The sequence below is a fragment of the Mustela putorius genome, unplaced genomic scaffold (assembly GCF_011764305.1).
Source record: "Mustela putorius furo isolate JIRA1106 unplaced genomic scaffold, ASM1176430v1.1 tig00003923_pilon_pilon_pilon, whole genome shotgun sequence".
NCBI lineage: Eukaryota > Metazoa > Chordata > Mammalia > Carnivora > Mustelidae > Mustela > Mustela putorius.
Window position 1 is genome coordinate 10259298 of NW_025422068.1, and position 27219 is coordinate 10286516.

The window sequence follows — 27219 nt, forward strand, 5'->3', positions numbered from 1 at the left end:
GCCCGCCGTCATCGCGGCCCGGTTAGTCCCCAGACTCCCGACAGGCAGTGATGGCGTCGCTCACCGTGAAGGCCTACCTTCTGGGCAAGGAGGAGGCGTCCCGCGAGATCCGCCGCTTCAGCTTCTGCTTCAGCGCCGAGGCCGAGGCGGGGGGCGCGGCCGGGCCCGGGCCCTGCGAGCGTCTGCTGAGCCGGGTGGCCGCCCTGTTCCCGGTGCTGCGGCCCGGCGGCTTCCAGACGCACTACCGCGGTGAGCGGGCCGGGCGCCCTCGGGGGGCTGCGGGGAGCCGTGACGCCGGCTGGCCGGGCAGCACGGGGCGGGGCGGGCGGCTGCCTCTGCTCCTCCGGCCTGGGGGCGCCCGCGGGGTGGGGGTGGGGGTGGCCCTCTCGGCGGGGGCCGGGGTCGCAGACCCCTCCCCCCTCCCTGCCGTGATGTCGCAGGTCGGGGCCTGGGCGCACTGGGGCGTCCTCGCCTGCCGGCGACGGGCACTCGCGTTACGCTGACCGCTTGCTGCGGCCGAGTCGGGGCTGCCTCGGGCCCGGGAAGAGCCGGCCGGCCGCGGAGGAAGGGCTGGCGGGGGAGGCGGGCCAACCAGCACAGGGGCGCGTGCAGGCGGCTCGTGCGGGCGGGCGAGCCAGCCGGGGGCGGCGCTGGCGGCGGGGAGGAGCGGGCGGGAGCGGCCTAGGAGCGCCCGAGGCCGGCTTGGGTGCAGACGTTCTCCCGCCTGCCGTGGGCAGGGCGACCCAGTCGGGCCGTCCTGCAGCAGGTCAGCGGAGATGCCCAGGAACGCGCTCCGTCTCTTGCGGCGCGGGTGTGGGCTCTGGCCTCTGAGGGTGGGGACGGGGGAGCCGGTCGGGGCCGGGAGGGGGCGGGCAGCCAAGGCCGGCCCCAGGGAGGGGCAGTGCCGGGCCCTCCCTAGGAGCGCTGCCAGCTGGCCCACCCTGTTCCTGGCTTGTTTGTTTTTGTGACAGCTTCATGGAGCTTTAATCTACTTCCCGTGTAACTCCCCCATTGCGGGAACAGTTCTAGACTAGAGCCTTTTACATCATCTGAGAAAGGGCCTAAGGTTTACCTAAGGCATAGGTAGCTCTCCTCCTCCTCTGCTCTAAGCAACCGCTAATGTTTTTCTTGATTGATTTCCTTATTCTGGACGTTTCCTGTGGACAAGGAGCCCTCTATTTTCCTTCTCTTTTGCAACCGGCTTGTACTCAGCGTAACATTTTCGAGGTTTAGGGGTGTTGTAGCTTGTGTCTGGACTTCATTCATTTTTGTGCTGAATAACAGGCCATTCTACGCACATAACCACGTTTTGTTCGTCCGCTCCTTAGCTGGTGGGGGTTTGGGTTATCACTTTTTGACGCTGTGCTTGTTCTTATGGAAGATGTTGTGTCCTGGGCCCACAGAGCTGCCCCAGACTGCAGGTGCGGGGGCTAGTTTGGCCTGCATGGTGGGACTTCAGCACCGTTTGCTAAACTGAAAATCAGAGAGTACATTACAAATCCTGTAGCTTTATTGGGGGCGGAAGCAGGCAGGTGGACTCCTCTTCTTGGCTTTCCTAAAAAGCCAAAGGCCCAAGGCCTTCGGAGGGGCTGGGCCCCCAGGAATCCATCACGGGTGGGGGTCTGCTACAGTTGAAGATGGGTCTTGGCCTGGCCAGACATGGACCGAGGCAGTGCCTGCTTAAGGGGCTGCTGGCTCAGAGGCAGAGTGGCAGCTGCAGTACGCCCCCCCAGCCGCCCCCCGCCCTCAGCAACCCCCATTTGCTGGCACATGCTCTTTCTCCTGTGGGAACCCAGGGCCCATGTCGGAGAGCTTACCTTCCAGGCAGTGTCACAGTGAGTGGGCAGTCTGGCCTCCACCCCACCGGGCACTGGCTCACTCAGGTGTGCCTCGGTTCCTAGGCCTGCAGATGACCCTCTAGTACCAGCCTGCGTCCTTCTCAGCAGCTTGGGTCCAATTGAGAAGCCTCTGGTGCTCACATGCTGTCTTGTAAACAATCTAGATGAGGACGGAGACCTGGTGGCCTTTTCCAGTGACGAGGAACTGACCATGGCACTGTCCTATGTGAAGGATGACATCTTCCGTATTTACATTAAAGGTAAAGGCTTGTTCTGGGGGCCCCCTGAAGCCGGGTGCTTCTTGCTAAATAAAACCTGCTTGAAGTTCTTGAGCAATCCCCTCTGAGCAGCAGGGAAGGTCCTGGGGTTCTTTAAGAGCTAGACTCTGTCCTCTCTGTGCTTGGCTTGAGAGAGGAGTCCCACAGGGGTTGGGCCTGGGGATCTCTGGGTTCACTCTTGATGCTGCCCCAGCCAGGTGCCACAGGCGGCTTTGGGGATGCAGTGGGGCTTATTTTAATGGGGGGGCAGCACTCCCTGCGGCCTCTTGCTTGCCCGGGCCCCCTGTACTGGGTACCAGGCACAGGACTGGGAGCCTCATGGCAGGTTCTTGGGTCCCCCTGCTGCTGTCACTTGAACAGCCGGGTTGCACACGGACCCCGTGTCTGGAGAGCAGGGCCAGGGGCCCACTCACTGAAAGTCCCCCTGCCCCCCCCGTGGGGATGAGCGGGAACTGTGGAGTCCCACCTTCTGGCTCTCTGCCCTTCCTGCAGAGAAGAAGGAGTGTCGGCGGGACCACCGCCCCCCGTGTGCTCAGGAGATGCCCCGCGGCCTGGTGCACCCCAATGTGATCTGTGACGGTTGCAATGGGCCGGTGGTAGGGACCCGCTACAAGTGCAGTGTCTGCCCGGACTATGACCTGTGTGCTGCCTGCGAGGGGAAGGGCCTGCACCGGGAGCACAGCAAGCTGGTTCTCCCTGCTGCCTTCGGGCCCTTACCTGAGGTGAGCAGGGCTGCACTGCAGGCGGGGTGGGGGGCACGGAGGGCCAGGGGTTGGAGGTGGGGGAGTCCTCTGCTCTGGTGTCACTGGGCCCCTCTTTTCCTCCCCACCCCCAGGGCTTCTCTCACAGCCGCTGGCTGCGGAAGCTGAAACACGGGTACTTTGGGTGGCCTGGCTGGGAGATGGGCCCACCAGGGAACTGGAGCCCGCGTCCTCCCCGGGCAGGGGACGCCCGGCCCAGCTCTGTGGCAGAACCAGGTGAGGCTTGCGTCTTCTGGCTTCTGACGGGGGAGGTGGCCAGCCGGCGGCCTGGGGGCCTTCCCCATGTCCTGCAGTCTTGCATGGCTGTGGTGGTGTCCCTTAGCTCACAGAGCCCTGGGGAGTGGGGAGCGTCCCCTTTCTCTTCCTTGCACACATAGAGTGCCCGAGGCTGCTCATTTGCCTGTACTAGCTGAGTGCTCAGCCCTAACCTGCACCCTCATCAAGTTGTTTTTTTTTTTTTTAAGATTTTATTTATTTATTTGACAAGCTTCTGTTTTTTAAAGTGAGCTCTACACCCAGTGTGGGGTTTGAACTCCCAACCCTGAGCTCTGAGAGTTGCATGCTCTCCTGACTGAGGCGGCCAGGGGCCCCTGCTCAAGTATTCTGGAACACAGTCCGGAAGTGAAGAGCTTTAACATCTGGCTTGTGTTCCAGAATTCTGGATTTTGGTTTTATTCTGATCTTATTAACTTACTGTCTTCTGATGTCCTCTTTCTTTGGAACAAAGGTGGGGATGTTTGAGCTAGAACGTGGTCAGTATTGTAAAGCGCATGTAGCAAATCCCCCGTGGGCTGAGCACCAGGGGCACACAGGAGCCGGGAGCAGGAGAGAGTTTGGGAAGGCTGCCAGGACAAGACCCCCCGGGGATGGGGGCACCTGTGAGGAAGGTGATAGCATGGTAACAGGTATTGAAGTCTGCTTTGTACATTTTTTTTTTTTTGCAACTGAAGCTGCTGGTCCGTCGGAGGATCCCAGTGTGAATTTCCTTAAGAACGTAGGGGAGAGTGTGGCGGCTGCCCTGAGCCCTCTGGGTAAGTGGTGGCTTCTGTCCTTTGAGAGCAGCAGTGTTTTACTTGGTGAGGGGGTGGCTGGTGGGTTGCTTGTCACCACCTGGGTCGCCGTGGAGGAATGGTGACTTCTGGGCCTTGAGGGCTAGCCAGCATTTGTCGCCTCACGCCACTCTTCACCGTGCGCTGCATCACAGGCCACCCAAAGTTGAATTCCCTGACACTTTCTGGAACTTTCCCTGTGGAGTGAAGTGGAATCTACAAGTGTTAGGTTGGGATGATCCCAGGAGCCTCTGCTACAGGGCTGGGCCCTGCAGCACTGGGAGTCCACTAGGACTAGGACTTCTGGTTCAAGGGTGCAGTGGACCCGTGATCTCTGACTAGAGTCGTGCTCTACTTTGTGACTGCCATGGCAGCGAGTGTCCAAGTGTGAGCGGATGCTGATGGGAAGGGGAGGCAGGCCTGTTCTTGCCCCCAGCTTGAGGGCATTTCAGCTCCCCCTCCTTTGGGCAGGGACAGTGCTCAGTGGGGACCTCCTGGTGTTGCTCCTCCGTGAAACTGTGTGGACTGCAGTTTCACACTGGAGTTAAAGGCTCTGGAGAGCAAGGAAAAGAACGGATGTTTTTAATGCTTTCTAGCAGGATAGCAGAGGGGCGGTGACCACGTTCTCATCAGGAGACAAGCTGGTGCTGAAGCCCAGCTGCCACTCGAGATGCTGTGACGGGAGGCATGATTTAGGAGGACGGGAAGCTTCTCTTTGGAAGCTGGTAAATGGCCAGTGGTTCTTAAGGCTGGCTGAGCCTCCGAATCACCAACAACGGGGTGTTTTGTTTGTTTGTTTTTTGGTATGTTTTGGCGTATGGAAACTTACCTAAAATTATTCTGAAGAACAAAGTCTTTCGCTAAAAGAACAAACCAGACAAGCTGTGGAGTCCCAAATCCCATTCTAGATCCAGGTAGGGAATCTTGAAACTGCAGAGTCCAGGTCCACCTTCTGGATTCTGGCAAATTGGTTGTGGGTCAGGCCTAGCAGCTGTGAGTTTCAAAGGCTTGCCAGGGACTTTGAGTTCCACTTGCTGTCCATCGTGAGGCCCATCTGAGTGTGTGGCCTGTTTTAGAACTTGACCCAGATTTCCCACTTGGGACAGAGGGGAATAATTTTGGCCACACTCAGAGGTGTAGGATAAGGGTAAAGGCCTTCTCAGGTCTTGCAGAGTGGATGGGAGTTGCTGTGTACCCACTAGGGAGGAGCCTGAAGCTCTCACACAAGGACAGTTTCAGTACCTATGCCTCTGAATGGTTTCAGTTGAGGAAAGCCACTTGCAGAATTGATTAAACTCAATAGAACTCTGGGTATTTTCCTTCTTAGGAGGTCCTGACAGCTAGGGTGACTCCTATGCTAATGGCCTAGAAGGGACTCTTCCCTTCCCAGAGGGACAGCCTGTAACACCTCCCAGAGGGTGGACTATGAGTGACTCAGCAATTTTAAAGCACCGCCCCAAGGCCTTGTTTGGTAGGTGCCCTGAGAGCCAGCTGAGCAGGTCCGCTGCTGAGGCCCCGGGACCGCTCCCAGCCCGAGTTTGCAGTCACTGACCTCTGCGACCCAAAACCGCAGGTCCTTTCCTTGTCCCAGGGTCTTCAGAAGACCCTCCCCTTCACAGGCTCCGGGGAAGCAGGCCACAACCAGTGGTACAGTCTGTAAGCCCCTATGTCTCAGGTTATCTGTTGGAGAAATTGGGGTTCTAAAATCTCTCTGGTTCATTTACGGAAGTCCTGTCATTTGTCCACATAGAAAACCAAGACTGTGTATGGGTGTTTATTGTATGTCCTTCCAACTTTTCTGTTTGCTTGAACCTTTTTTTTTTTAAAGATTTATTTAAAAAAAAAAAAGATTTATTTAGAGCACGTGTGAGGGAAGGGCAGAGGGAGAGAGAATCTCAAGTAGACTTGACTTCCCAGTGAGTGCAGAGCCCGATGTGGGGCTCTAGCTCATGACCCTGAGATCATGACGTGAGTTGAAACGAAGTGCCCAAAAGCTCAACTGACTAAGCCACTCAGACACCCATGCTTGAACCATTCATGACGAAAAGTTGGGGGAGGATAGAAGGAGAAAAAGGACTTAAATATTCAGATGAGGGTATTGGTAGCTAAGCCCACTTTTATCTCTTTGCTCCTCATGCTGTACCAAAGTAGCAGTAAAGGGATTAAACACAGGAATATAAAGCAACATGGACAAAGAAAAGGGGGAAAAAGTGCTAGAGAAGGTAAGAAGACCCACGCCTTGAATGGTGGGAAGAGTTTAAGGGTGGTGACCAGCAGCGTGGAAACCCACGTGCCTGCTCAGGGGTCCTGGGGCCTGTCAGGAAAGGCCAAGGAACTGGGTAGGGGGTGGTGTGGGTGGTTGAAGGCCACTCTTCAGGATCACGTGGAGATCACTGGCTGGTCAGCCAGCTGCTGGTCCTTGCCCACGCACGCACGAGACCTGATGCTTTGTTGCTGGAGCATTTGACACAGGGAAGCTTCAGCCCTAGGGACACAGGGCAGGGTGAGGCACCAGCCTGAAATTGGGCCCCGTGAATGGGCAGTGGATCTGGCTGGGGCGTCCCTGCTCAGTAGAGGCCGGACAGGCCAGAGCCAGGTCCCACAGCTCTGCCACCTGGGATTCCGCTGCCTGGCCAGGCACTCAATCAGCCACCCTCCCGAGGGAGACGAGTGATGGCTCTGGCCCTCTGAGAGGGCCTTGGTAGGGTCCAAAGGCCACGGTCTCCAGCCTTTTGGGCACTTCCTGCACATGGACGAGAAGGAACTTGGGGTCGGGCTTTACAGGAAAGAGAATGTCAGTGTCCAGCTTTTCCATCCTTGAAAAAAGAACAAGATACAACTGGTATCTTAAGAACAGATAAACAGTTCAAGAACATTTTTTTTTTTTTTAAGAAATTAAGAAAAATAGCCAGAATAAAGAACTTAAAAGAAGACTTAGATTTAAGGTCACTTTAAGGAAATACTCCAAAAACAAAATAGAGGTGAGAAGAGAAAAAAGGTGAGAAGAATCAAGGATTAATTCCTGGAGGCCCAGGGTAGGACAGCTAATAGGAATTCTGTGAAGGGAGCAGACAAAAGTGAAGGAAGGAAATGAACAAAGAATATAAGACCATCTTGGCCCAGAGGACATTAACCTCTAGATTGAAAAGGACTCCAAGTGCCCTGGACAGTGACCAGAAAAGATTCCACTCCAGACCTCATTGTCCTGGAGCAGAGCCCTCTGGAGAACGGGAGGCTCTGGAAATGCTCCAGGTTACTGTAAGAGCTTGAGAGTTCCAGGGGCCAACACCAGAAGACTGTGGATCAACCAGTGACTGTGAAGGTCTGAACAGAACTGGCTTCTCAACCTCGAGTGCCATTCCTAGCTGAAACGCTCACGTATGAGGGCAGAGCAAAGCTGTATGTAGTGGCGTTCACCTCAACGCTGAGTGTGGTTTTCACTGAAGAGTTTCTGAAAGGACAGGGGAAGGGGAGCTAAGTGTTGATCTAGAACAAGAAGCCGTGAACTCGAGCCATCAGAAAAAAGGCGGCGTGGGGTGAAAGCTGTCTTTGGGGAGTGGGCGGGCTGTGTGTTGGGGCCAGGAATCTTTGCTTGAGCCTTCTGGAATGGTTGGAGTCTAAGCCGGGGGCATGTGGCCGTCTGATAAATTAATTAAAAACAGCATCAGTGACTCTGCCCTCCGTCCCCTCAGTCCCCCTCAGTGGCATGTGCACCCTTGTGAGGGGCTGCAGGCGACCTGCTGGCTGGCCCAGGCTTCCCTCCTAGTGGGCTTCCCACAAGGCCAAGCAGGATTCTTGAGTTTCCTGTCATTGTGCCGCAACCCCCCACCCAACGTGTGAGGCTTCACGTGGTCCTGGGTGCTGTGGCTGGGGCTCTCTGGCCACAGCTGGTATGTGGCTCCCTGTTTCTAGCCCGCTGCCCACATGGGGCAAACAGGGGCTCTTTATGGGCTTTCTGGCTCCAGTGCTGACCTGGGATGTTCACTGAGATTAAGGTTGCATTAACTTGGAAGAAGAGGAAGGGCCAGTAAGGTGCACAAGTCAGCAGACGTGCCGGGAGCCAAGGTTGGAAGGGCTGGTCCCTTGGGGCCAGGATATTGGCAGCAGTTAGCCCTTGGGGATCCTGAAGGTCAGGTGAACGGCCATCTGCCTTGTGGCAGCGGGGGGCTGGCCTTGTGCCTTGGTCCTGCTCTGGCTGTGCTATCCTGTGCCACCCCCCGACGCTGTGGTTCCCCCCAGTATGTTGGGTCCCCTCCCCACTACTCTGTGGGGCCCCCTCCTACGCTGTGGGGTCCCCTCCCCACTACGCTGTGTCCCCAGCCAGGAAGCCCTCCGGAGACCTCACAGGTGTTTGCTTCCTCCTCGGTCTCTGCAGGCATCGAAGTGGATATTGATGTGGAACACGGGGGGAAAAGAAGCCGCCTCACCCCCGTCTCTCCAGGCAGCTCCAGCACTGAGGAGAAGTGCGGCTCTCAGCCAAGCAGCTGCTCCTCAGACCCCAGCAAACCGGACGGGGACCCGGAGGGCGTGGCGCAGTCCCTGGCGGAGCAGATGGACAAGGTTGCCCTGGAGTCAGGGCTGCCCGAGGCAAGTGCTTCCTACCTCGACCCCCGGCGCGCACACAGTCCACCAGATGGCAGAGGGCTGTCTAGGGCATTTGTGGTGTTCTGCCAACCCGCTGCTTGAACATTCCTTACCATTTGCAGGAGTGGAGGCTGGGGGCAGGTGGGCTTGGTGCGGGGGTCCTGTGTGCTCACGGGGTTTCTGTTCCAGGAGCAGATGGAGTCGGATAACTGCTCGGGAGGAGACGAAGACTGGACTCATTTGTCTTCAAAGGAAGTGGACCCGTCTACAGGGGAACTCCAGTCTCTACAGATGCCTGAATCCGAAGGGCCAGGCTCTCTAGACTCTTCTCAGGAAGGGCCCACAGGACTGAAGGAAGCTGCATTGTACCCACATCTGCCACCAGGCAAGTGGCTTCAAGCAACTGTTTCTGCCTTTTTCTCTCTGAACATCCTATCCCCTCCTTTTAGCATCCCGACCCAGAATCACGAAGGCCGTCGGACTTAGAGGCCACCTCCATTTTCCCTGAGGAAGGTGTCGACCTCTGGGTGGGGTCCATGGCCAGGGTCCCTTTGGAGCCAGGCAGGATGCCCAGCAATGTGGAGAGGTGGTGTGTGCACGGGAGTAAGGCCCGGTGGGGACTGTGGCAGCCTGGAGCACAGCTGAGGAGCAGGGGACAGCTGATCCCTTGCTCAGGCTCGTTATTCTCACAATAACATTAAACAGTAAAACTGGTGAAAACCCACCTGTGGCCACATTTGGCCCTTTGGGCTACTGATACTGATCTCTGCCTTGGAACAGGGACAGCAGGCTATCACTTATAGGCCAAAAACTGTTGTTTTTAACAAAAAATTTTTTTTTATTTATTAGAGAGTATGAGCAGGGGGAGGGGGAAGGGCAAAGGGAGAAGCAGGCTCCCTGCTATGCAGGGAACCCAATGCGGGCCTCGATCCTTGGACCCTGAGATCATGACCTGAGTCGAAGGCAGACAGTTAACCGACTGAGCCCCTAGGCAGGTGCCCTGATTTTTTCATTTGGATAATGGTTGGGAAGAGGTCAAGATGTGAAAACTGGAAGAAGGTCAGATGTCAGTATTCGGGACGGAAGTTGCCGTGGATTACAGCTGCGGCCTTCTATTCAGACTCTGCGGAGTTTGCTGTATTGGCAGAAGCAAATTAGGAGACCATACAGCCTTTCAGAGCTGCTCAAAATCCTCACCTTCTGGCCTTTTCTGGAATGCGCTTGTCTGGCTGTCTGGGAGGGTCACTATGCTGGGCAGAGGGCTCGTGGAAGGGCTGGTCCCCTCACGGCTTCTGTCTTCCTCCTGGCAGAGGCTGACCCTCGGCTCATCGAGTCCCTGTCCCAGATGCTGTCCATGGGCTTCTCCGACGAAGGTGGCTGGCTCACCAGGCTCCTGCAGACCAAGAACTATGACATTGGGGCGGCGCTGGACACCATCCAGTATTCGAAGCACCCGTTGTGACGGCTTCTGCCCCCGGTCCCGTCCCCCTTCTTGTCTCCTGGTCGTGTTGAGCTAGTGTAGAACAGCAGGGCCCCTCTCAGGGCCAGTTTCTCTGCATTCTTCTTCCAGAATCTGGGGGTGGGGATGCACCAAGCCATCCAGGGCAGTAGCGCAAGTGATGGGAGGGGGAGGCCCATGTGTGTGGCTGCCGATGTCGGAGAAGCGTCTGCCGGCTCCTGTGGGTGGACAAAGAGTCCTTGCTGGGAGGATGCGGAGGCCCGATGGCCGCCTACTGCTCTCTCCCCACCAGGATCACACCAGCAGTTCAGAATGTCTTGCCTAATGGTCTTACGCTTTTTCTTTTTTTAATGACTGTAATAGTAAGCTGACCTATAGTTGATTTTTACTGGAAACCTGATCAGCTCCAAGTTCAGAGCCAGGACAGCAGACATTCTGTCAGGTGGGGCAGGAGTGAGGATGGGGAGGACAGGGCAGACAGGGCAGTCCAAGCCTGGGCTTCTTCAATCTGCAACTGAGGAGGGGTTGATAGAGGGAGGCTGGTGCTCACAGAATACCGCCTGTTCCATAACCACTCTAATTCTCTCACTTTTGAATGTGTCTGTTGCTTTCACAGTAAGAAAACCTGTTTGTAACCATTCTGTTGCTGTGTTGCAAACAATCTGTAATTAAATGGTAAGCACTTTAATCAAAGATGTTGCAACCAGAGACAACTTAATAGTTTGTTCTTGTTGACAGTCTGTATAAATCATCTCTGGTCCTTTTTTTTTTTAAGATTTTATTTGAGAAAGTGAGAGGGAGGGAGGGATGGAAGCATGAGCAAGGGGAGGGGCAGAAGGAGAAGCAGACTCTCCCTTCCCTGCCCCCCTCAAGCCCCAGGCAGGGAGCCAGATGCAGGACTCGACCCCAGGACCCTGAGATCATGACCTGAGCTGAAAGCACAGACTTTACCAACTGAGCCTCCCAGGTACTGCCCCTCCCATCCTATTTAGAAGCTAAAAATTTTTTTTTTTTTTGGATAGTGGGCACGAGGTCCAGGGGCTAAGGGCTCATGTAACATGTGTCCAGGTGGGTAACCTTGTTTAAGTCACTTCACAGATCATCCTCAAAGTCCTCACCAGTTTTAAAAAGGTCACATAGTTGCACAAGTGGGGGCTCCTGTCCCCCTGTGACCAAGAGACTGTCCTTTGCCAGAGGACCAGTGTCCCGTGGTTGTCCGGAGGGCTTTACACAGGGCCTCTGAGACCCTGACGTGAAAGTATATGCAGGCCAGGGAAGTCTGGGTGCACCAAGTGGCCTGCTGGGGTGCCCTTCCCTTGGGGTCTGGACCCATAGGTTCCCCTGCTCAGCCAGTGCTGCCCCAGCATGCTTGGGGTCTCTCTGTAGGGCCAATGAGGGCTCCATGTCTGCACGTGGGCCATTTCCAGGTGGCAGAAGGAATCGTTCCCACTTGGAAGATGTAACTCTGACTTGTGGGGCCAGACGTGGAGGACCCACCCGAGGAACAGAAAGCTCCCCAGTTCCCCTGTCCTTGTGGCTGCCGCCTTCTTTGACCTTCCCGGCCAGGCCAGCTTCGTCCTGCAATGGAAATGACAGGAGAGAACCATGTCCACTATTCCAAACAAGTGCCAGTGGCCTTGCAAGACCAAGGGAGGGGAGGGAACGATCCCCACACCTGCACTGCTGCTTTCTCCTCTCCACCTCGGGGCTCCCACACGTCTCACTCTCTGTTCTACCTATTCTCCCTGCTCGGGCCAGCAGGCTGGGGACCTGCTCTCATCTGGTGGATTAGCAAAGCAGGGCAAACGAATGCCCTCACCACCTCTGCCAGATTCCATGACCGGGCTTTCCTCAAGAGAATATTCCCACGGAAGCCTTAGAATCAGGTGCCTGAGACCATCTAGGAAGGGTGGAAGAGCTTCTGCCCTGTCTGCTCAGTGCCAGGCAGATGGGAAAGTCTCCAGAACCATGGGGAGGGTTTGGAGCTGTGGAAGTGGCTGCAGAGGACCCCAGGAGGAAGCAACCGCAGCACCGGGTCCTGACAATGACGGGCAAGACCCTGCATCACAACCCTAGGGTGGTGTGGAAGAGGCTCGTGGTGCTGTTCCAGATGCAGTGCCCCTGACCTGCCAGGACTCTGCTCAACTATGGCGCAGCCTGAGTTCCTCTCCTTCAAAACAAACTGTGCCCGTGTGAGCCTTCCCTGTGAGAATGCAGTTGAACGTTAATCTTGGGCCTGGCCCATCAGTAACTGCCATTATTCTATTACTCAGAGCTTCAGGGCCACATAGCTAGAGGCAACATCAAAGTCTGACCTTTGCACTACCAGTTGAAGCTGGACAGGCTGGCCGTGGCCTTGTTGGGGGATGGCAGAGAGCCTTGGCCTCTGTGCCTGTGACTCCTGTGAGACAACAGCTGAGCCTGCATTCTGCAGCCTTAAATGTACAGTGGGGTCTGGCCTGCCAGGAGGGAAGCCTCTAGAATGAGCAGCGGTGTGGGGACGGCAGTGTGGGGTGCAGGACAGGAGGACCCTGAGCTTACCTCCTACCACAGACACACCCACGCAACAACTGCACATATTGCAACTAACTGAAGATGCTGTGAAGGCAGCAGGACTGACTGTCCACAGCTGGCTGTAGCAAGGTCACATCACAAATGGTAGGAGGGGTGGACGTGTGGTCAGGAACCAAACCCCTGGAATGACTGGCCACAGACGGGAAGGGCCTCACAAGCTCCGAGAACACGGGGTCAGACCCCACACTGGGCATCCCCGGCCTTAGGGACCTGCACTGGGCAAACCAGTCCCTGCATCACATCTGGCTTTGAAAATCTGGGGCCTAACACCCAGAGCTGGAGGGTGACAGGACACTAAGTCCCTGCCCTTAAAAAGCCAACATGCTGGGGCACCAGGGTGGCTCAGTGGGTTAAGCCTCTGCCTTCAGCTCAGGTCATGATCTCAGGGTCCTGGGATCAAGTCCTGCATCAGGCTCTCTGCTCGGTGGGGAGCCTGCTTCCCTTCCTCTCTCTCTGCTGCCTCTCTGCCTATTTGTGATCTGTCAAATGAATAAAATCTTAAAAAAGCAAGAACAAAAAAACCCAACATGCTGAAGAGCCCAGCCCAACACCGCACGGAAATAGCAGTCAGAAAAAGCACCTGGTATGCATGTGAAGGTTTAATGACTAATTTTAGGATGTGTGTTGGCAGGCTAGGGAGCTACAGGTTTCCTCTGGAATAACAGTACTGGGGGTGGGTATTTCACTTGCCCTCCCCCGGCCTGGACGAGTGGGTGCTCGCGGGAGCCAGCTCCATCCCCGTGCCAGCTCCAGGCAGGTGCTCTGCTCCAGCACCCCTGCGGTCTTGTTCCACCCAACCTCCCTGCCTGCAGAGTGGCTCCTGCCCTGGGGGTGGGGGCAGGGACCAGTGTGCCAGCCTGCCCTCCTGGCTAGCTATGAAGGGGGCAAGCCCGGTGCTCTACTGCCCCCACTGCTATTGTGGGGCTGACTCAGGACCTGCTCCTGAGAACCCCTGGTGGCTGCGGCTGGGCGTCTAAGGGGCCAGGAACAGACCATGCCTGTGTAGCTGCAGCAGGGAATCAGGGTACTGCGGCCAGCCCCACCTGCAAGCATGCCCATAGCGGCCACAGTTCAGACACAACAGGGGCACACCACTCACAGGGGACACCCCTAGCACCACGGCATAGTTCTGCTGACCGTGCGGGACTGCGCTACAGAGCAACACAGGAACGCTTCTCCATGAAGCCACTATTTGCAAGAGCAGGAGACAGCTGACCTACCTAATCTATAGAAACAAATAGAATCAGACAAAATGAGACAGAGGACCATGTCCCAAATGAAAGAATGGGACAAAATTACAGAAAAAGAGTTAAACAAAATGGAAGCAATATGCTGGATAAACAGTTCAAAACAATAGTAAGAAATGGTTGCTGAACTTGAAAGGTAAGTGGGTAAACTCGTGAGACTGTCAACAAAGAGATAAAAATGATAAAAAATACACCAGAAGGAATTGGTGGCAGATTAGAGGATGCGGAAGACCGATTCAGCCACTCGGAAGACAGGATTGTGGAAAGCACCATGCTGAACAGCAAAAATAATGAAAAATGAGACCAGATGAGAGGATCTCTAAGATATCCGCAAACTTCACAGCATTTACATTCCAGGGGTCTCAAAAGAAGAAGAAAGACCCAGCAGAAAATTTATCTGAAGAAACAATAGCTAAAATCCTCCCTAATCTGGGGAAGGAGACAGAGAGCAGGACTAGGAAGCACAGAAAGCCCCAAACAGGATTCCCACACAGGACATAATGAAGATGGCAAAATCAAAGAGAAGATTTTTTCTTTTTTTAAAGATTCTATTTATTTGACAGAGAGAGATCACAAGTAGGCAGAGAGGCAGGCAGAGAGAGGGGGAAGCAGGCCCCCTGCTGAGCAGAGAGCCCAATGCGGGGCTCCATCCCAGGACCCTGAGATTATGACCTGAGCTGAAGGCAGAGGCTTAACCTGCTGAGCCACCCAGGTGCCCCTCAAAGAGAAGATCTTAAAAGCAATCAGAGCAAAGCAAACATATATACAAGGGAAACGCCATAAGACTATATGCTGATTTTCAGCAGAAACTCTGCAGGCCAGAAAAGAGTGGCATGACACACTCAAAGTGCTGAAAGGAAAAACCCACAGTCAGGAATATTCTACCTGGTAAGGCTGTCATTCAGAATTTTAAACATGCTAAACAGTTCCCCAGACAAAATTCAAAGGATCACCACTAAATCAACCTTTACAAGAAATATTAAAGGAACTTTAACAAGAAAGAAAAGCCCAGGGCGCCTGGGTGGCTCAGTGGGTTAAGCCGCTGCCTTCGGCTCGGGTCATGATCTCGGGGTCCTGGGATCGAGGCCCGCATCGGGCTCTCTGCTCAGCGGGGAGCCTGCTTCCCTCTCTCTCTCTGCCTGCCTCTCTGTCTACTTGTGATCTCTCTCTGTCAAATAAATAAATAAAATCTTTAAAAAAAAAAAAAAAAAAAAAAAAAAAAAAAGAAAGAAAAGCCCATAAGTGGAAGAAAATTATGAAGGGAAAAAATCTGACAGGGGAAAGCAAACATCTAGGAAAGGAAAGGTAGTGGGTTAATCACTTATAAAGCCCCTATGGAGATTAAAATGCAAAAGTAGTAAAATCAATGATATCTACAGATAGTAGTCAAGGCACACACACAAGAAAGATATAAAATATATACATAAAGTGTGGAGGGGCTCTTAGTATGGCTAAGAGCCATATCTAAGTATGGCTCTTAGAATGTGTTTGAACTTAAGCAGCCATTAACTTAATACAGACTGTGATACGTACAACTCTTGTTCCGTATGAACCCAACGGTAATCACAAATCAAAAATCTAGGATAGTTTAAAAAAACTACAAAAAACTGGGGCGCCTGGGTTACTCAGGTTAAGTGCCCAGCTCTTGATTCCGGCTCAGGTGGTGAGGGCAGGGTTTGGGACTGAGCACCGTGTTGGGCTCCACCGCCCTCAGCAGGAAGTCGGCTCGAGATTCTCTCTCCCTCTGACCCCGCCCTCCGACACTCTCTCTGTAAAATAAATAAAAATCCTAAAAAGAAGAAAAAAAAAAGCTATGACAGATGCACAAAGAATAGAAAGGAACCTAAGCACAACACTAAGGAAAGGAACAGAGAAGAACCATGAAAACAACCAGGAATAACAAAATGGCAGTAAACAAACACTATCAATGATTATCTTAAACTGTCTCAGAGCTCCAGTCAAAAGGTATGGGGTGACTGAATGGATAAAAAGGCAAGACCCATCTATGTGCTGCCTACAAGTGTCACTTCAGACCTAAAGACAGACTGAAAGTGAAGGGACAGAAAAAGATACACCATGCAAATGGAAGTGATAAGAAAGCTGCGGTAGCAATACTTCATCAGAAAAAGTAGACTTAAGGACTGTATGGGCATTACAGTGATAAAGGGATCAGCCCAACAAAAGGGTGTAACAGCTCTAAGTATCCATGCACCCAATATCAGAGGAACACCTAAACCCATAAGTATTAACAGACGAAGGGGAGAAGTTGACAGTAATAGAATAATTGTAGGGGACTTTAATGCCTCTATTACATCGATCATGCACATGGAAAATAAATAAGGAAATGGTGGCTTTGAAAGACACAGATGTACTTAGCAGATACAGACAGAACATTCCATCTAAGAAAAGCAGAATACGTATTCTTTTCAAGTATACAAGGAACTATCTCCAGGAGAGGTCACATGTTAGGCTACGAAACAAGTCTCAATAAATTTAAGAAGATTGACATCACATCAAACATCTTTTCCAACCACACTCTATAAAACTAAAATCAATGACCAGAAAAGAACTGGAAAAAACACAAACATATGGAGGCTAACAATATGTTACTGAACAACCAGTGGCTCAACCATGAAATTAAAGAGGAAAAAAAAAATACACGGAGAGAAAAGAAAATGAAACACAATGGTCCAAAATCTTTAGGATGCAGGAAGATCAGTTTTAAGATGGAAGTTTATAGCAATAGAGGCCTCCCTCAAAAATAATAAAAATATTAGGAGATGCCTGGGTGGCCCAGTCAGCTAAGCATCTGCCTTCAGCTCAGGTCATGATCCCAGGGTCCTGGGATGGAGCCTCGCTTCATGCTCTCTGCTCAGTGAGGAGCCTGCTTCTCCCTCTCCATCTGCCCCTGTCCCATGGTCTCTCTCAAATATATAATACAGTCTTTTAAAAAAAGGAGAATGATAAACATCTCAAATAATCTAATCTTACACCTAAAGGAACTAGAAAGAAAAAGAACAAAGCCCAAAGTTAGTAGAAGGAAGGACTCAAGAACAGAGCAGCAATAAAGGAAAAAGAGACTAAGAAAACATACAGGAAAGACAAGTGAAACCAAGAGCTGGTTCTCTGAAAAATAAAAGTGGTACATCTTTAGCTAGACTCATCAAGTAAACTCAAATACGTAAGATCAGAAATGAAAGAGGAGAGGTAGCAACCATCATCACAGAAACACAAGACTCTGAGACTACCATTAAAAAATTATATGACAACAAGTTGGACAGCCTAGAAGCATTACATAAATTCCTAGAAACAAATCTTTCAAAAATGAATCAGGAAGAAATAGAAAATTTGAACAGACCAATTAGTAGTGATGAAATAGAATTTGTAACAAAAAAAAATTCCCAACAAACCAAAGTCCAGGATCAGAAGGCTTCACAGGTGAATTCTAGCAAAATTTAAAGACTTAATACTTATTTTCTTTACACTACTCCAAAAAATAGAAGAGGAAAGAAAATTTCTAAATTCATTTTATGACCCTTCTGCCAGCATCACCCTGATACCAAAACCAGAAAAGGCACTATGTAAAAAGAAAATTATGGACCAAAATCCCTGATGAACATAGATGCAAAAATCGTCAACAAAATCTCAGTAACCCAAATTCAGCAACATGTTAGAAGGACCATGAAGGAAAAGAAATAAAAGGCATCCGAATTGGTAAGGAAGAAGTAAATTCCCTATTTACAGGTGACATGATACTTTATACAGAGAACCCTAAGGATTCCACCTAAAAACTTCTAGAACTGATAAATGAATTCAGTGAAGTTACAAAATGAATATACAGAAAACTGTTGTGTTTATATACACTAATAACAAAATAGCAAAAAGAAAAAAAAAACAAAAATAAAAAACAAAAAGGGAGGCCTGGTTCACTTGGTTAAGCGTCTGCCTTCGGCTCAGGCCATGATCCCAGGATCCTGGGATCAATTCCTGCACTGGGCAGGGAGCCTGCTTTTCCCTCTCCCCACCCACCTCGTGTTCTCTCTTGCTATTGCCTCTCTCAAATAAATTAATTTTTTAAAAAAGAGTAAAATACTTAGGAATAAATTTAACCAAGGAGGTGAAAGGTCTATACACTGAAAACTAAGATGCTGATGAAAGAAACTGAAGAGGACACAAAGAAATGGAAAGATAAACCATGCTCATGGATGGGAAGGGCCAATATAGTTAAAATGTCCATACTACCCTAAGCATTCTATGAAATTCAGTGCAATCCACAAGAAAATACCAATACTATTTTTCACAGAACTAGAACAGATAATCCTTAAATTTGTATGGAATCCAAAAGACCTTGAATAGCAAAAACAAACTTGAGAAAGAAAAAAACCTATCCTGGATTTCAAGATATAGTACAAAGGTATCATAATCAAAACAGTATGGTACTGGCATAAAAAACTGACACATAGATCAATGGAACATAATAGAAAGTTCAGAATTAAACCCACAATTTTATGGCCAGATAATAAAGGATGAAAGAGGCAAGATATACAATAGGCCAAAGAGAGTCTCTTCAATGGAAGGTGGTGAGAAAACGGCACTGCTTTCTTACACAATATGAGAAAATAAATTCAAAATGGATTAAAGACCTAAATGTGAGAAATGAAACCATGAAACTCCTAAAAGAAAACATAGCCAGTAAGCTGCTGGACATTAGCCTTAGCAACATATTTATGGTTGTCTTCTCGGACAAGGCAAACAAAAGCAAAAACAAAATACTGGGAGTACATAAAAATAAAAAGCTTTTGCATAGTGAAGTGAAGCATAATGAAGCCGTTAACAAAATGAATGGAAAAAGATATTTACAATGTACCTGAAAACATCCTTAATATATAAAGAACTTATAAACACCAAAGCCCCAAATAATCCAATTAAATAAAAAATGGGCAGAGGACCTGAACAGACATTTTCCCAAAGAGATACAGATAGGTAACAGACACATGAAAAGATACTCAACATCACTCACCATCAGGGAACTGCAAATCAAAACCACGAGATTATCCTCACACCTGTCAGAATGGGTAGCACCAAAAAGACAAGAAATAACAAGTATTGGGGAAGATGTGGAGAAAGGGAACTCTTGTGCAGTGTTGGTGGAAATGTACATTGGTGTAGCCATTGTGGAAAACTGTATGGAATTTCTTCCAAAAATTAAAAATAGAAAATCATATGATCCAGTAATTTCATTACCCATGAGAGCAATAATACTAGTTTGAAAAGATCTATGCACCCCTATGTTTGCTGCAGCATTATTTACAACAGCCAAGATAGGGACGCAGCTCAAGTGTCCACTGATGGGTGAATGGAAAAAGAAGATGTGGTGTGTACCTACATAATGGAATATTACTCAGGCATAAAGAAGTACTCATAGGGGCGCCTGGGTGGCTCGGTGGGTTAAAGCCTCTGCCTTCAGCTCAGGCCATGGTCCCAGGGTCCTGGGATCTGAGCCCCACATCGGGCTCTCTGCTCAGCAGGGAGCCTGCTTCCTCCTGTCTCTCTGCCTCTCTGCCTACTTGTGATCTCTGTCAGATAAATAAATAAAATTAAAAAAAAAAAAAAAAAAGAAGTACTCATAAGTACAGAGAACTGGTGGTGGCCCAAGGGGAAGGGGACAAAGGGATGGGCAAAACAATGAAGGGTATTGAGTGGTACAAACTTCTGGTAAAAAATAAGGGAGGAGATGAAAAATATAGCATAGGGCATAGAGTCAGTAATATTGTAACAGCGTGTGCTGACGGACGATGATTGGCCTGGTGAGCACGGACTCAAGTACTAAACTGCCAGATCACTGTGTTGTGCCCCTGGAAGTAATATACCATCATCTGTCAACCATACTTCAAAAAATGAAAATAAAAACAAGATTGGGGGGGGGGGCGCCTGGGTGCCTCAGTGGGTTAAAGCCTCTGCCTTCAGCTCAGGTCATGATCTCAGGGTCCTGGGATCGAGCCCTGAACTGGGCTTTCTGCTCAGCAAGGAGCCTGCTTTCTCCTCTCTCTCTGCCTACTTGCGATCTCTGTTAAATTAAAAAACAAACAAACCAAAAAAAAGAGCAGATCCTAGGTGAGGACAGCGCCTCGATGCACAAGGACCACCTGGGTGGGTGACAATGAGGCTGAGAACAGTTCTTCAGAAGTCCGGGGCAGGTCCTATGCTGGACAATCAGACAAAGACCCGCTCCGGCACATCAAGGGAAGAGAATGGTCCTGACTCAAAAGCCCTACTGCTCAAACTTGGTTGATTCCAAGGCAACAAGCTGTCCTTGTGCCCAGGAGCTCACATCACTGAGACTGGGCATGGCAGGGACATGGTCAGGCCAGAGAACGAGGATGGCTTAAGTCAGAGCAGACAACACTTGGGTAGTTAGCAATTCTATGTGTGTTTCATGGTTACTGGGACCAGAAGAGAAACACTGTCCTCAATCACTGACCTTCTGGGGCTCCAAGGTAACCTCAGAATCACCCAGGCTCTGGACATCAGGGCTGGGTGGAGGTTGGACTGTACTCTGGCTCCATTTCCTGGTGGAGAGAAAGCACTGTCAAGAATCCAGTCCTGGGGCGCCTGGGTGGCTCAGTGGGTTAAGCCGCTGCCTTCGGCTCGGGTCATGATCTCAGGGTCCTGGGATCGAGCCCCGCATCGGGCTCTCTGCTCAGCAGGGAGCCTGCTTCTCTCTCTCTCTGCCTGCCTCTCTGTCTACTTGTGATCTCTCTGTCAAATAAATAAATAAATAAATAAATAAATCTAAAAAAAAAAAAAAAAAAAAAAAAAAAGAATCCAGTCCTGTCACCATACTTGGGGTCATCCCAGCACAAGTAGGGGCCTGTCCTCCCAAACAGCTTCCCACCCAGGTGGCTGCTCAACTTCTGCTCGGCTGCCAAGAGCAGGCTGCCCAATGACACCCAAGGCAGCCCACTTCTCTGCCCTAGAGCTTGTAGTTGCTAGGAAGTTCTTACTTTGAACTGGAATCTAACTCCCAATATCACTTGCCCTGTAGGGGCAACCCTGGCTCTAGACCAGGTACTGACTCCGAAGACTCATGGAAACTAGAGGAGCACAGACCTACAAAAGGTCAGGTCTTCCCCACTGTAGGCTACAAGTTCCCAGAACCGCAATCCACCCTGGCCACATTACACTTTGTGTGTAGTCACAAGGATGTGAGCGCCATAAAAGGCGCCTGTGCTGGCATCCTACCCGACCCTGACCACCACACGGCAGCACCTGGGACCCCGCAAGACCAAGAAGGGCTTGAGGGTGACGGCACCTCCCTCCAGGCTGCTCCACGCTGCTGACCGCCAGAGGCCACTCGTCACTCCCTGTGAGGCACCGTGGGGACAGGACAGTGGTTGGATCAGTGACGAGCTTGGCACCTTTTTTTAGGCAGGCCTGTATTGAAGGAAGGCTCTGGCTTCTCTGTCCTGGATGAGGGTGGGCTCTCGAAACACACACCTCCTTCCATCCCCAGCCCTTTTGAGTCTTTTTCCAGATACTTCAACCAGCGGTTCTCTGAGGACTGGGGTTTTTCCTGCAGGATTGGGAAGCAAGTTTATTCTCAGGACCCATATCCGCTCTGGCACCAGGAAAGGCATTTGTGTGTGTGTGTGTGGGGGGTGATAATGGGGAGATGGACGTCCTGTGGCACACTGGGGGCTGTGCACTGGCACAGAGCGTGGGAAAGCTGCTGGACACGACTCATCAAGGAACTTTCCAAATGTCCATGCTCCCCGACCTACTGGTTTCAAAGGAAGACAAAAGCACAAAAAGGCTCGTCCAAGTGACACAAATCAGAGTGAAAACTCACCACAGCGAAAATCTGGAAATAATCTACATGCCAATTCATCATGGGGTAAATATCAGTGCCTCCACTATATTCTGTAGATACCGGGCATCACTGCAGACTCTACAGCAAGGGAACGACATGCAAGAAAATTCTGGGACGCAAACTAGGATTTCTCATAATCATGATGATGTGAGATGGAGTCCCTCAGCAGACAAAACCGGAAACAGAACACCAACTATATGAGAGTTGTTGTGTTAAAGTGGTGTATGAGCAACACTCCCGTTTATAATAAAAATATGGAAAGCCAGCAGAGGGAGGACGTTGCCAACGCGATGCTGTGAGCAGAGGCGGGCTTTGTCCTCTGGTGGGCGGGGAGCCTCCAACAGCTGTTCCCATGCCCCCGGCCCTGGCAGGACAGTGTTCCGTGTACCCACAGCACCCTGGATGTACCCATGGTGTCACCTCCTCAGTCACTCAAGCTCTGACACACACCACCCACCCACCATGGCCTGAGCACCTACTTTACTGGGCACTGGGGCAGAAAACTGGATGGGAGGCCCATAGGGAGGCTCTGTCTGGAGAAAGGGAACACGAAAGCCAGGGACTCTGCAACAGCATCTTTCCCCTAGCTGAGGTGTGCCCAGAGCGCAACGGGGCCAAGGGAAGAAACACGAGCAGGTGAAGTTCAGGCGAAGTTCAGAGAGCTCCCAGCCAAAGACAGCGCCCTTTTCAGAGTCCTGTAATTACCACTACACAGGGCTGTCTCCAGATTACCAAAGGGATGGGTTTACTTTGTGTTCCCTGAAGCTTTAAACCAGTGTGTGTTAGACAGCATTTGTTGCACAGAAGACCAACAAGAGAACCCCCTCTGGGACATACTTACCTGCACACTCTCATGCTCAGCCTGCCTCGGCCCCACATTTTCCTCTTCATCAACATTTCCAGGTTCTTCCAGAGACCTCAGTGAAAGATTATACATGTGTCCTTAGTGAAATGACCCGGGAGACGAAGGGCGAGGAGATGGGGACGCCAGGATATGCATACTTGACAATGGATATCAAGGACTGCTCTAGGGATCTTAGGATCTTATGTCTGCTGTTTTGATGTAATCTGGTGATACTCAAACAGTTTAGAAGGGCCTGCAAGGAGGGACCATTTGTTGTTCAGATTTAGGCCGGTCAAGCCGTCCATCAACAAGAAAGGTGACATGGGCAGAAGGGGTGAACTCGTCACCTAGACAGACCCATGTTTGCATCCTGGCTTTGCCAGTGACTGGCCGTCACTGTGACAGTGTGACTTTGGGTTTGTTAGTGTATCCCAGTTCCCTCTCCACAAACACAAGATGGCATGGGTGACTGAAGATGAAAGAGATGACGTGTGCCGGTGCCTTGCTGGGGGTCTGGGATAGAGTAACGTCAGCGGAAGCCTTATAGTAGAGTCCCTCCTGTCAGCAAAGGCGAGGAGGTGTCTGCTGCACAGTTATAAAAGTATGTCTTCAGAGTTCTACCCTTATGAATGTGGACAGACATTATGTGTGTGTCACAGTGACTTCTGCCAGCCTCCCAGGGGCAGCAGGGTCCTCTCGACACATAGAGAGTGGGGGCCAGGGCCTCCATGGCCTCTGAGGGGCATGACTGGCCAGGAGGACACTTACTGTGCCAGCGCCAGAGGCTGGAGCAAAGCCACGCCCCCCCCCCCCCAGTTGGACAGGGTGGTTACATCGCACCATCAGACGGGGCCTCTCTCCAGTGAGCGGCTGAGTGTGGGCCTCTGGTCTTCAGTTTCTCCACTGGTACGCAGACATCCACGATCTTCACAGAGCGATTATAAAGAGGTAACGGGAGCATGCACGTGCAACACCTACCTGGCCACAGGGCTGATACTCTGGCGTTCACTTGAGCCGTGTCCTACCAGCTACCGGCCAGACCTCTGCTCACCTTTCTGATTCAGGGACTCAACTCCAACAAAGGACAGTTCTCAACAGTCTGAAGACAGCAGTCTGTCTTTTCGCTTTAAAGTTACCACCGAGAAGTTGGGCCTCTGCTGTTCTTTTGTAGGCAATCTCTCTTCTCTCTAGCTACTTTTTAGCTCTTCCCTTTGTCTTCTGTGTTCTGTAATTTTATCATGTTCCTGTGTCTAAGGGCAGATTTTTTTTAACCTTAAAAATTAACTTAAAGTAGGAAATACACTAAAATTTAAGTGTATAGTTAAATGAGTCTTGATGAATTGTATCTTTGAAACTATTATCCAATTAAGATCGAGAAAAAAAATTTTAATTGAGATATATGGAAAATTTTCATCACTCCCAGAAATTCTCATATGTGTCTTTAGAGGCAATTATCCTCTCCCCGAGAAAACCACTGATCCCTACAATATGTAGTCTTTTGTGTCTGGCTTCTCTCACTTAGCAATGTTGCTGAGATTTGCCCTTGTTATTTTGAATATTGTAGCATCCCATTGCAGGAACATACCTGTAATTTATGTATCCATTTACCTTCTGATTTATCTCTACCTCTAGCCTTTCACCAATGGCACACTGTCTCAATTACTGTAGCATTATAGTAGATCTTGAAACCAGCCTGCACAAGTGTTCCAGCTCTGTCTTGGTAATTCTAGGTACTATATTTCTTTTTTTTTTTTTAAAGATTTTATTTATTTATTTGATAGGGAGAGAGAGATCACAAGTAGGCAGGCAGAGAGAGAGGGAAGCAGGCTCTCCGCTAAGCAGAGAGCCCAACATGGGGCTTGATCCCAGGACCCCGAGACCACAACCCGAGCCGAAGGTAGAGGCTTAACCCACTGAGCCACCCAGGTGCCCCGAGGTACTGTATTTCTATATAATAGGATCAGTTTGTCAATTTTTGCAAAAAAAAAAAAAAAAAAAAAAAAAAAAAAAAAAAAAGAAGCCCACTGGAATTTTGACTTTGACTAGGGTATCTCTACCAATTTTTTTTTTAAAGATTTTATTTATTTATTTGACAGACAGAGATCACAAGTACAGAGAGGCAGACAGAAAAAGAGAGAGAAGAGGAAGCAGGCTCTGCCCCAATGTGGGGCTCGATCCCAGGACACTGGGATCATGACCTGAGCCGAAGGCAGAGGCTTTAACCCACTGAGCCACCCAGGTGCCCCTGTCTCTACCAATTTAAGATAAACTGAAATCTTCGTGATATTGAGTTTTCCAATCCATGAACATGTTATATCTTTTTGTTAATTTAGCTCTTCTTTAATTTCTCTCAGCAATGTTTTGTAGTTTTTACTGAACAGATCTTGCATATATTTTGTTATATTTATCCCTACATATCTAATTTTTTGATGCTGTTCTAAATTGTATTTGATTTAAAAAATAATTTTCTGGGGTGGCACCTGGGTGGCTCAGGCACTTACTCTCTGGACTTTGGCTTTTGCTTTATTTTTGACTTCTGATATTTCGTTTACTTCCCTGCCATTTCATCAGGGTACTCAAAAAAAAAGCCTCTGCCTTCGGCTCAGGTCATGATCCCAGGGTCCTGGAATCAAGCCCCGCATCAGGCTCTCTCCTTGGTGGGGAGCCTGCTTCCTCCTCTCTCTCTGCCTGCCTCTCTGCCTACCTGTGATCTCTCTCTCTGTCAAATAAATAAATAAAATATTAAAAAAAAAATTTTTTTTCTGGGGTGCCTGGGTGGCTCAGTTGGTTAAGTCTTTGGTTCAGGTCATGATCCCAGGTCTGGGATTGAGCCCCACATTGGACTCTCTGCTCAGCAGGAAGCCTGCTTCTCCCTCTCCCACTCCCCCTGCTGTGTTCCCTCTCTCACTGTGTCTCTCTCTGTCAAATAATATCTTAAAAAATTTTTTTTTCTAATTGCTCATAGCATTTATATAGAAATAATTTAATTCTACCTATTGACTTCTTTAGATTTTATTTATTTATATGAGGGGGAGAGAGAGAGATTGCACAAGTTAGGGGAGAGGCAGGGAGCAGGGGAGGGACGAGCAGACTCCCTGCTGAGCATGGAGCCCTATGCAGGGCTCAATCCCAGGACCCTGAGATCGTGACCTGAGCTGAAGTCAAATGCTTAACAGACTGACCCACCCATGCGCTCCCGTATGTTAAATTTGTTGTGATCTTGGTAAAATATTAGCTCTAGTAGCATTTGTATAAGTTCATTAGGATTTCCTTATATACAACCATGTTGTTTGCAAAGAAAATAATGACGTTATCCATTTTGAGATTTATTGTTTCCTAAATCTAAAAATGTAAGACTATGAATCTGGAAAAGGCTCTAGTCTTTTCTCTTCAAATATTGCCTCTGCCCCACTTTCTTTATTCTCTCTCACTGGAACTCTTCCCTGTAGCTTCCATGTTTCTCAACTCACATTTTCCGTCTTTTTATTTCTGTGTTGCATTGTGAATACTTTCTTCAGATTTTGCTTCCATTTCACTGATTGTCTCTTCAGCTACATTTAATGCTAAAACTGTCAACTGAATTTTTAATTTCAATGCTTATACTTTTTTAAAAAATAAATTTATTTATTTTTAAAGATTTTATTTATTTATTTGACAGACAGAGATCACAAGTAGGCAGAGAGGCAGGCAGAGAGAGAGGGGGAAGCAGGCTCCCTGCCGAGCAGAGAGCCCGACGTGGGGCTCGATCCCAGGACCCTGAGATCATGACCTGAGCTGAAGGCAGAGGCTTTAACCCACTGAGCCACCCAGGCGCCCCTCAATGCTTATACTTTTCATTTCTATAAACTCTTTTTGGTTGTTTGGGCATTTTTAAAAGTCCTTTGCTTCCTTTTTTTTTTTTTTTTTGCACTCTATCCCCAATGTGGGGCTTGAATTCATGACCCTGAGATCAAGACTTGCATGCTCTACAGACTGAACCAGCCAGGTGGCCTGAAGTCCTTTGCTTTTTATATTATCAACCCTATCTTTTACCTCATTAAATGTATCAAATATACATTTGTAGTCTGAAGTCTCTGTGGATCTCACTTTTCTGTTGTTTCAGTTCTCTTTCGCTCATGATGACGTATCTCCTTGAGTGTTTATGATTTTTTAATTCTGAGTATATGCTTCCTGGAACTTTATCAGCAGAAATTCTTTCAGGCCTGGGTTGAAGATGTATGCTCCAAAGGTGCTGCATTTACCTTTGCTTCCTTGGACGATTTAAAAATAAATTCTCAGCTTGAGGCTTTTCACACAGAGCATGTAAAAGGCTGAAAAGCCACATGACCGCTTTCTTGTTTTTATAAATTCCTAGAGAGACAGTTAGTTCCCTTCCCTATGCCAAGGCCAACATGCTCCCCATTGCTGAGAGGGTGTATTTCTAGTTCATTTGCTCATCCACTGAGGGTGTAGTATTTTGGGAACTCGGCTTTAGGTGGCAGTCTCCTACTGACCCTCCCACATTGACCAGGCCACAGGCCTTGTCTTTGTCCCCCACACCCTTCCTAGCCATCTAAACGGGAGCTCCAGAGTAGCTCAGGCACTTACTCTCTGGACTTTGGCTTTTGCTTTATTTTTGACTTCTGATATTTCGTTTACTTCCCTGCCATTTCATCAGGGTACTCAAAATACTACAGTTAGCATTTTTAGTTATTTTCAGTGGGAAGACCCTTCAG

At 49.9% G+C, this 27219-nt stretch overlaps 2 protein-coding genes across 5 annotated transcripts in view; one reads left to right on the forward strand and one right to left on the reverse strand.

Moving 5' to 3' along the window:
* SQSTM1 (sequestosome 1) lies at positions 1 to 10662 on the forward strand. Its single transcript, XM_045069274.1, has 8 exons — positions 1 to 249; positions 2003 to 2098; positions 2609 to 2838; positions 2952 to 3093; positions 3828 to 3908; positions 8302 to 8513; positions 8700 to 8895; positions 9821 to 10662. Exons 1-8 carry the CDS (start codon positions 51 to 53, stop codon positions 9970 to 9972), a joined length of 1308 nt encoding a protein of 435 aa, XP_044925209.1. The 5' UTR covers positions 1 to 50; the 3' UTR covers positions 9973 to 10662.
* Positions 10076 to 27219, reverse strand: part of MRNIP (MRN complex interacting protein) — a 26201-nt gene continuing 9057 nt past the window's right edge. Inside the window, exons 4-8 of one of the 4 annotated variants that reach the window (XM_013059694.2) lie at positions 22502 to 22577; positions 21209 to 21363; positions 20272 to 20359; positions 18811 to 18853; positions 10076 to 10187 (exon numbers count right to left, since the gene is read on the reverse strand). In XM_013059694.2, coding sequence (XP_012915148.1) covers positions 18848 to 18853; positions 20272 to 20359; positions 21209 to 21363; positions 22502 to 22577 — 325 coding nt within the window. In that variant the 3' untranslated portion in view covers positions 10076 to 10187; positions 18811 to 18847. Of the gene's footprint in view, positions 10188 to 11466; positions 11548 to 18810; positions 18854 to 20271; positions 20360 to 21059; positions 21364 to 22501; positions 22578 to 27219 lie in introns of those variants that run through there. The other 3 variants (XM_045069275.1, XR_199926.3, XR_199925.3) reach the window with 3 other exon arrangements.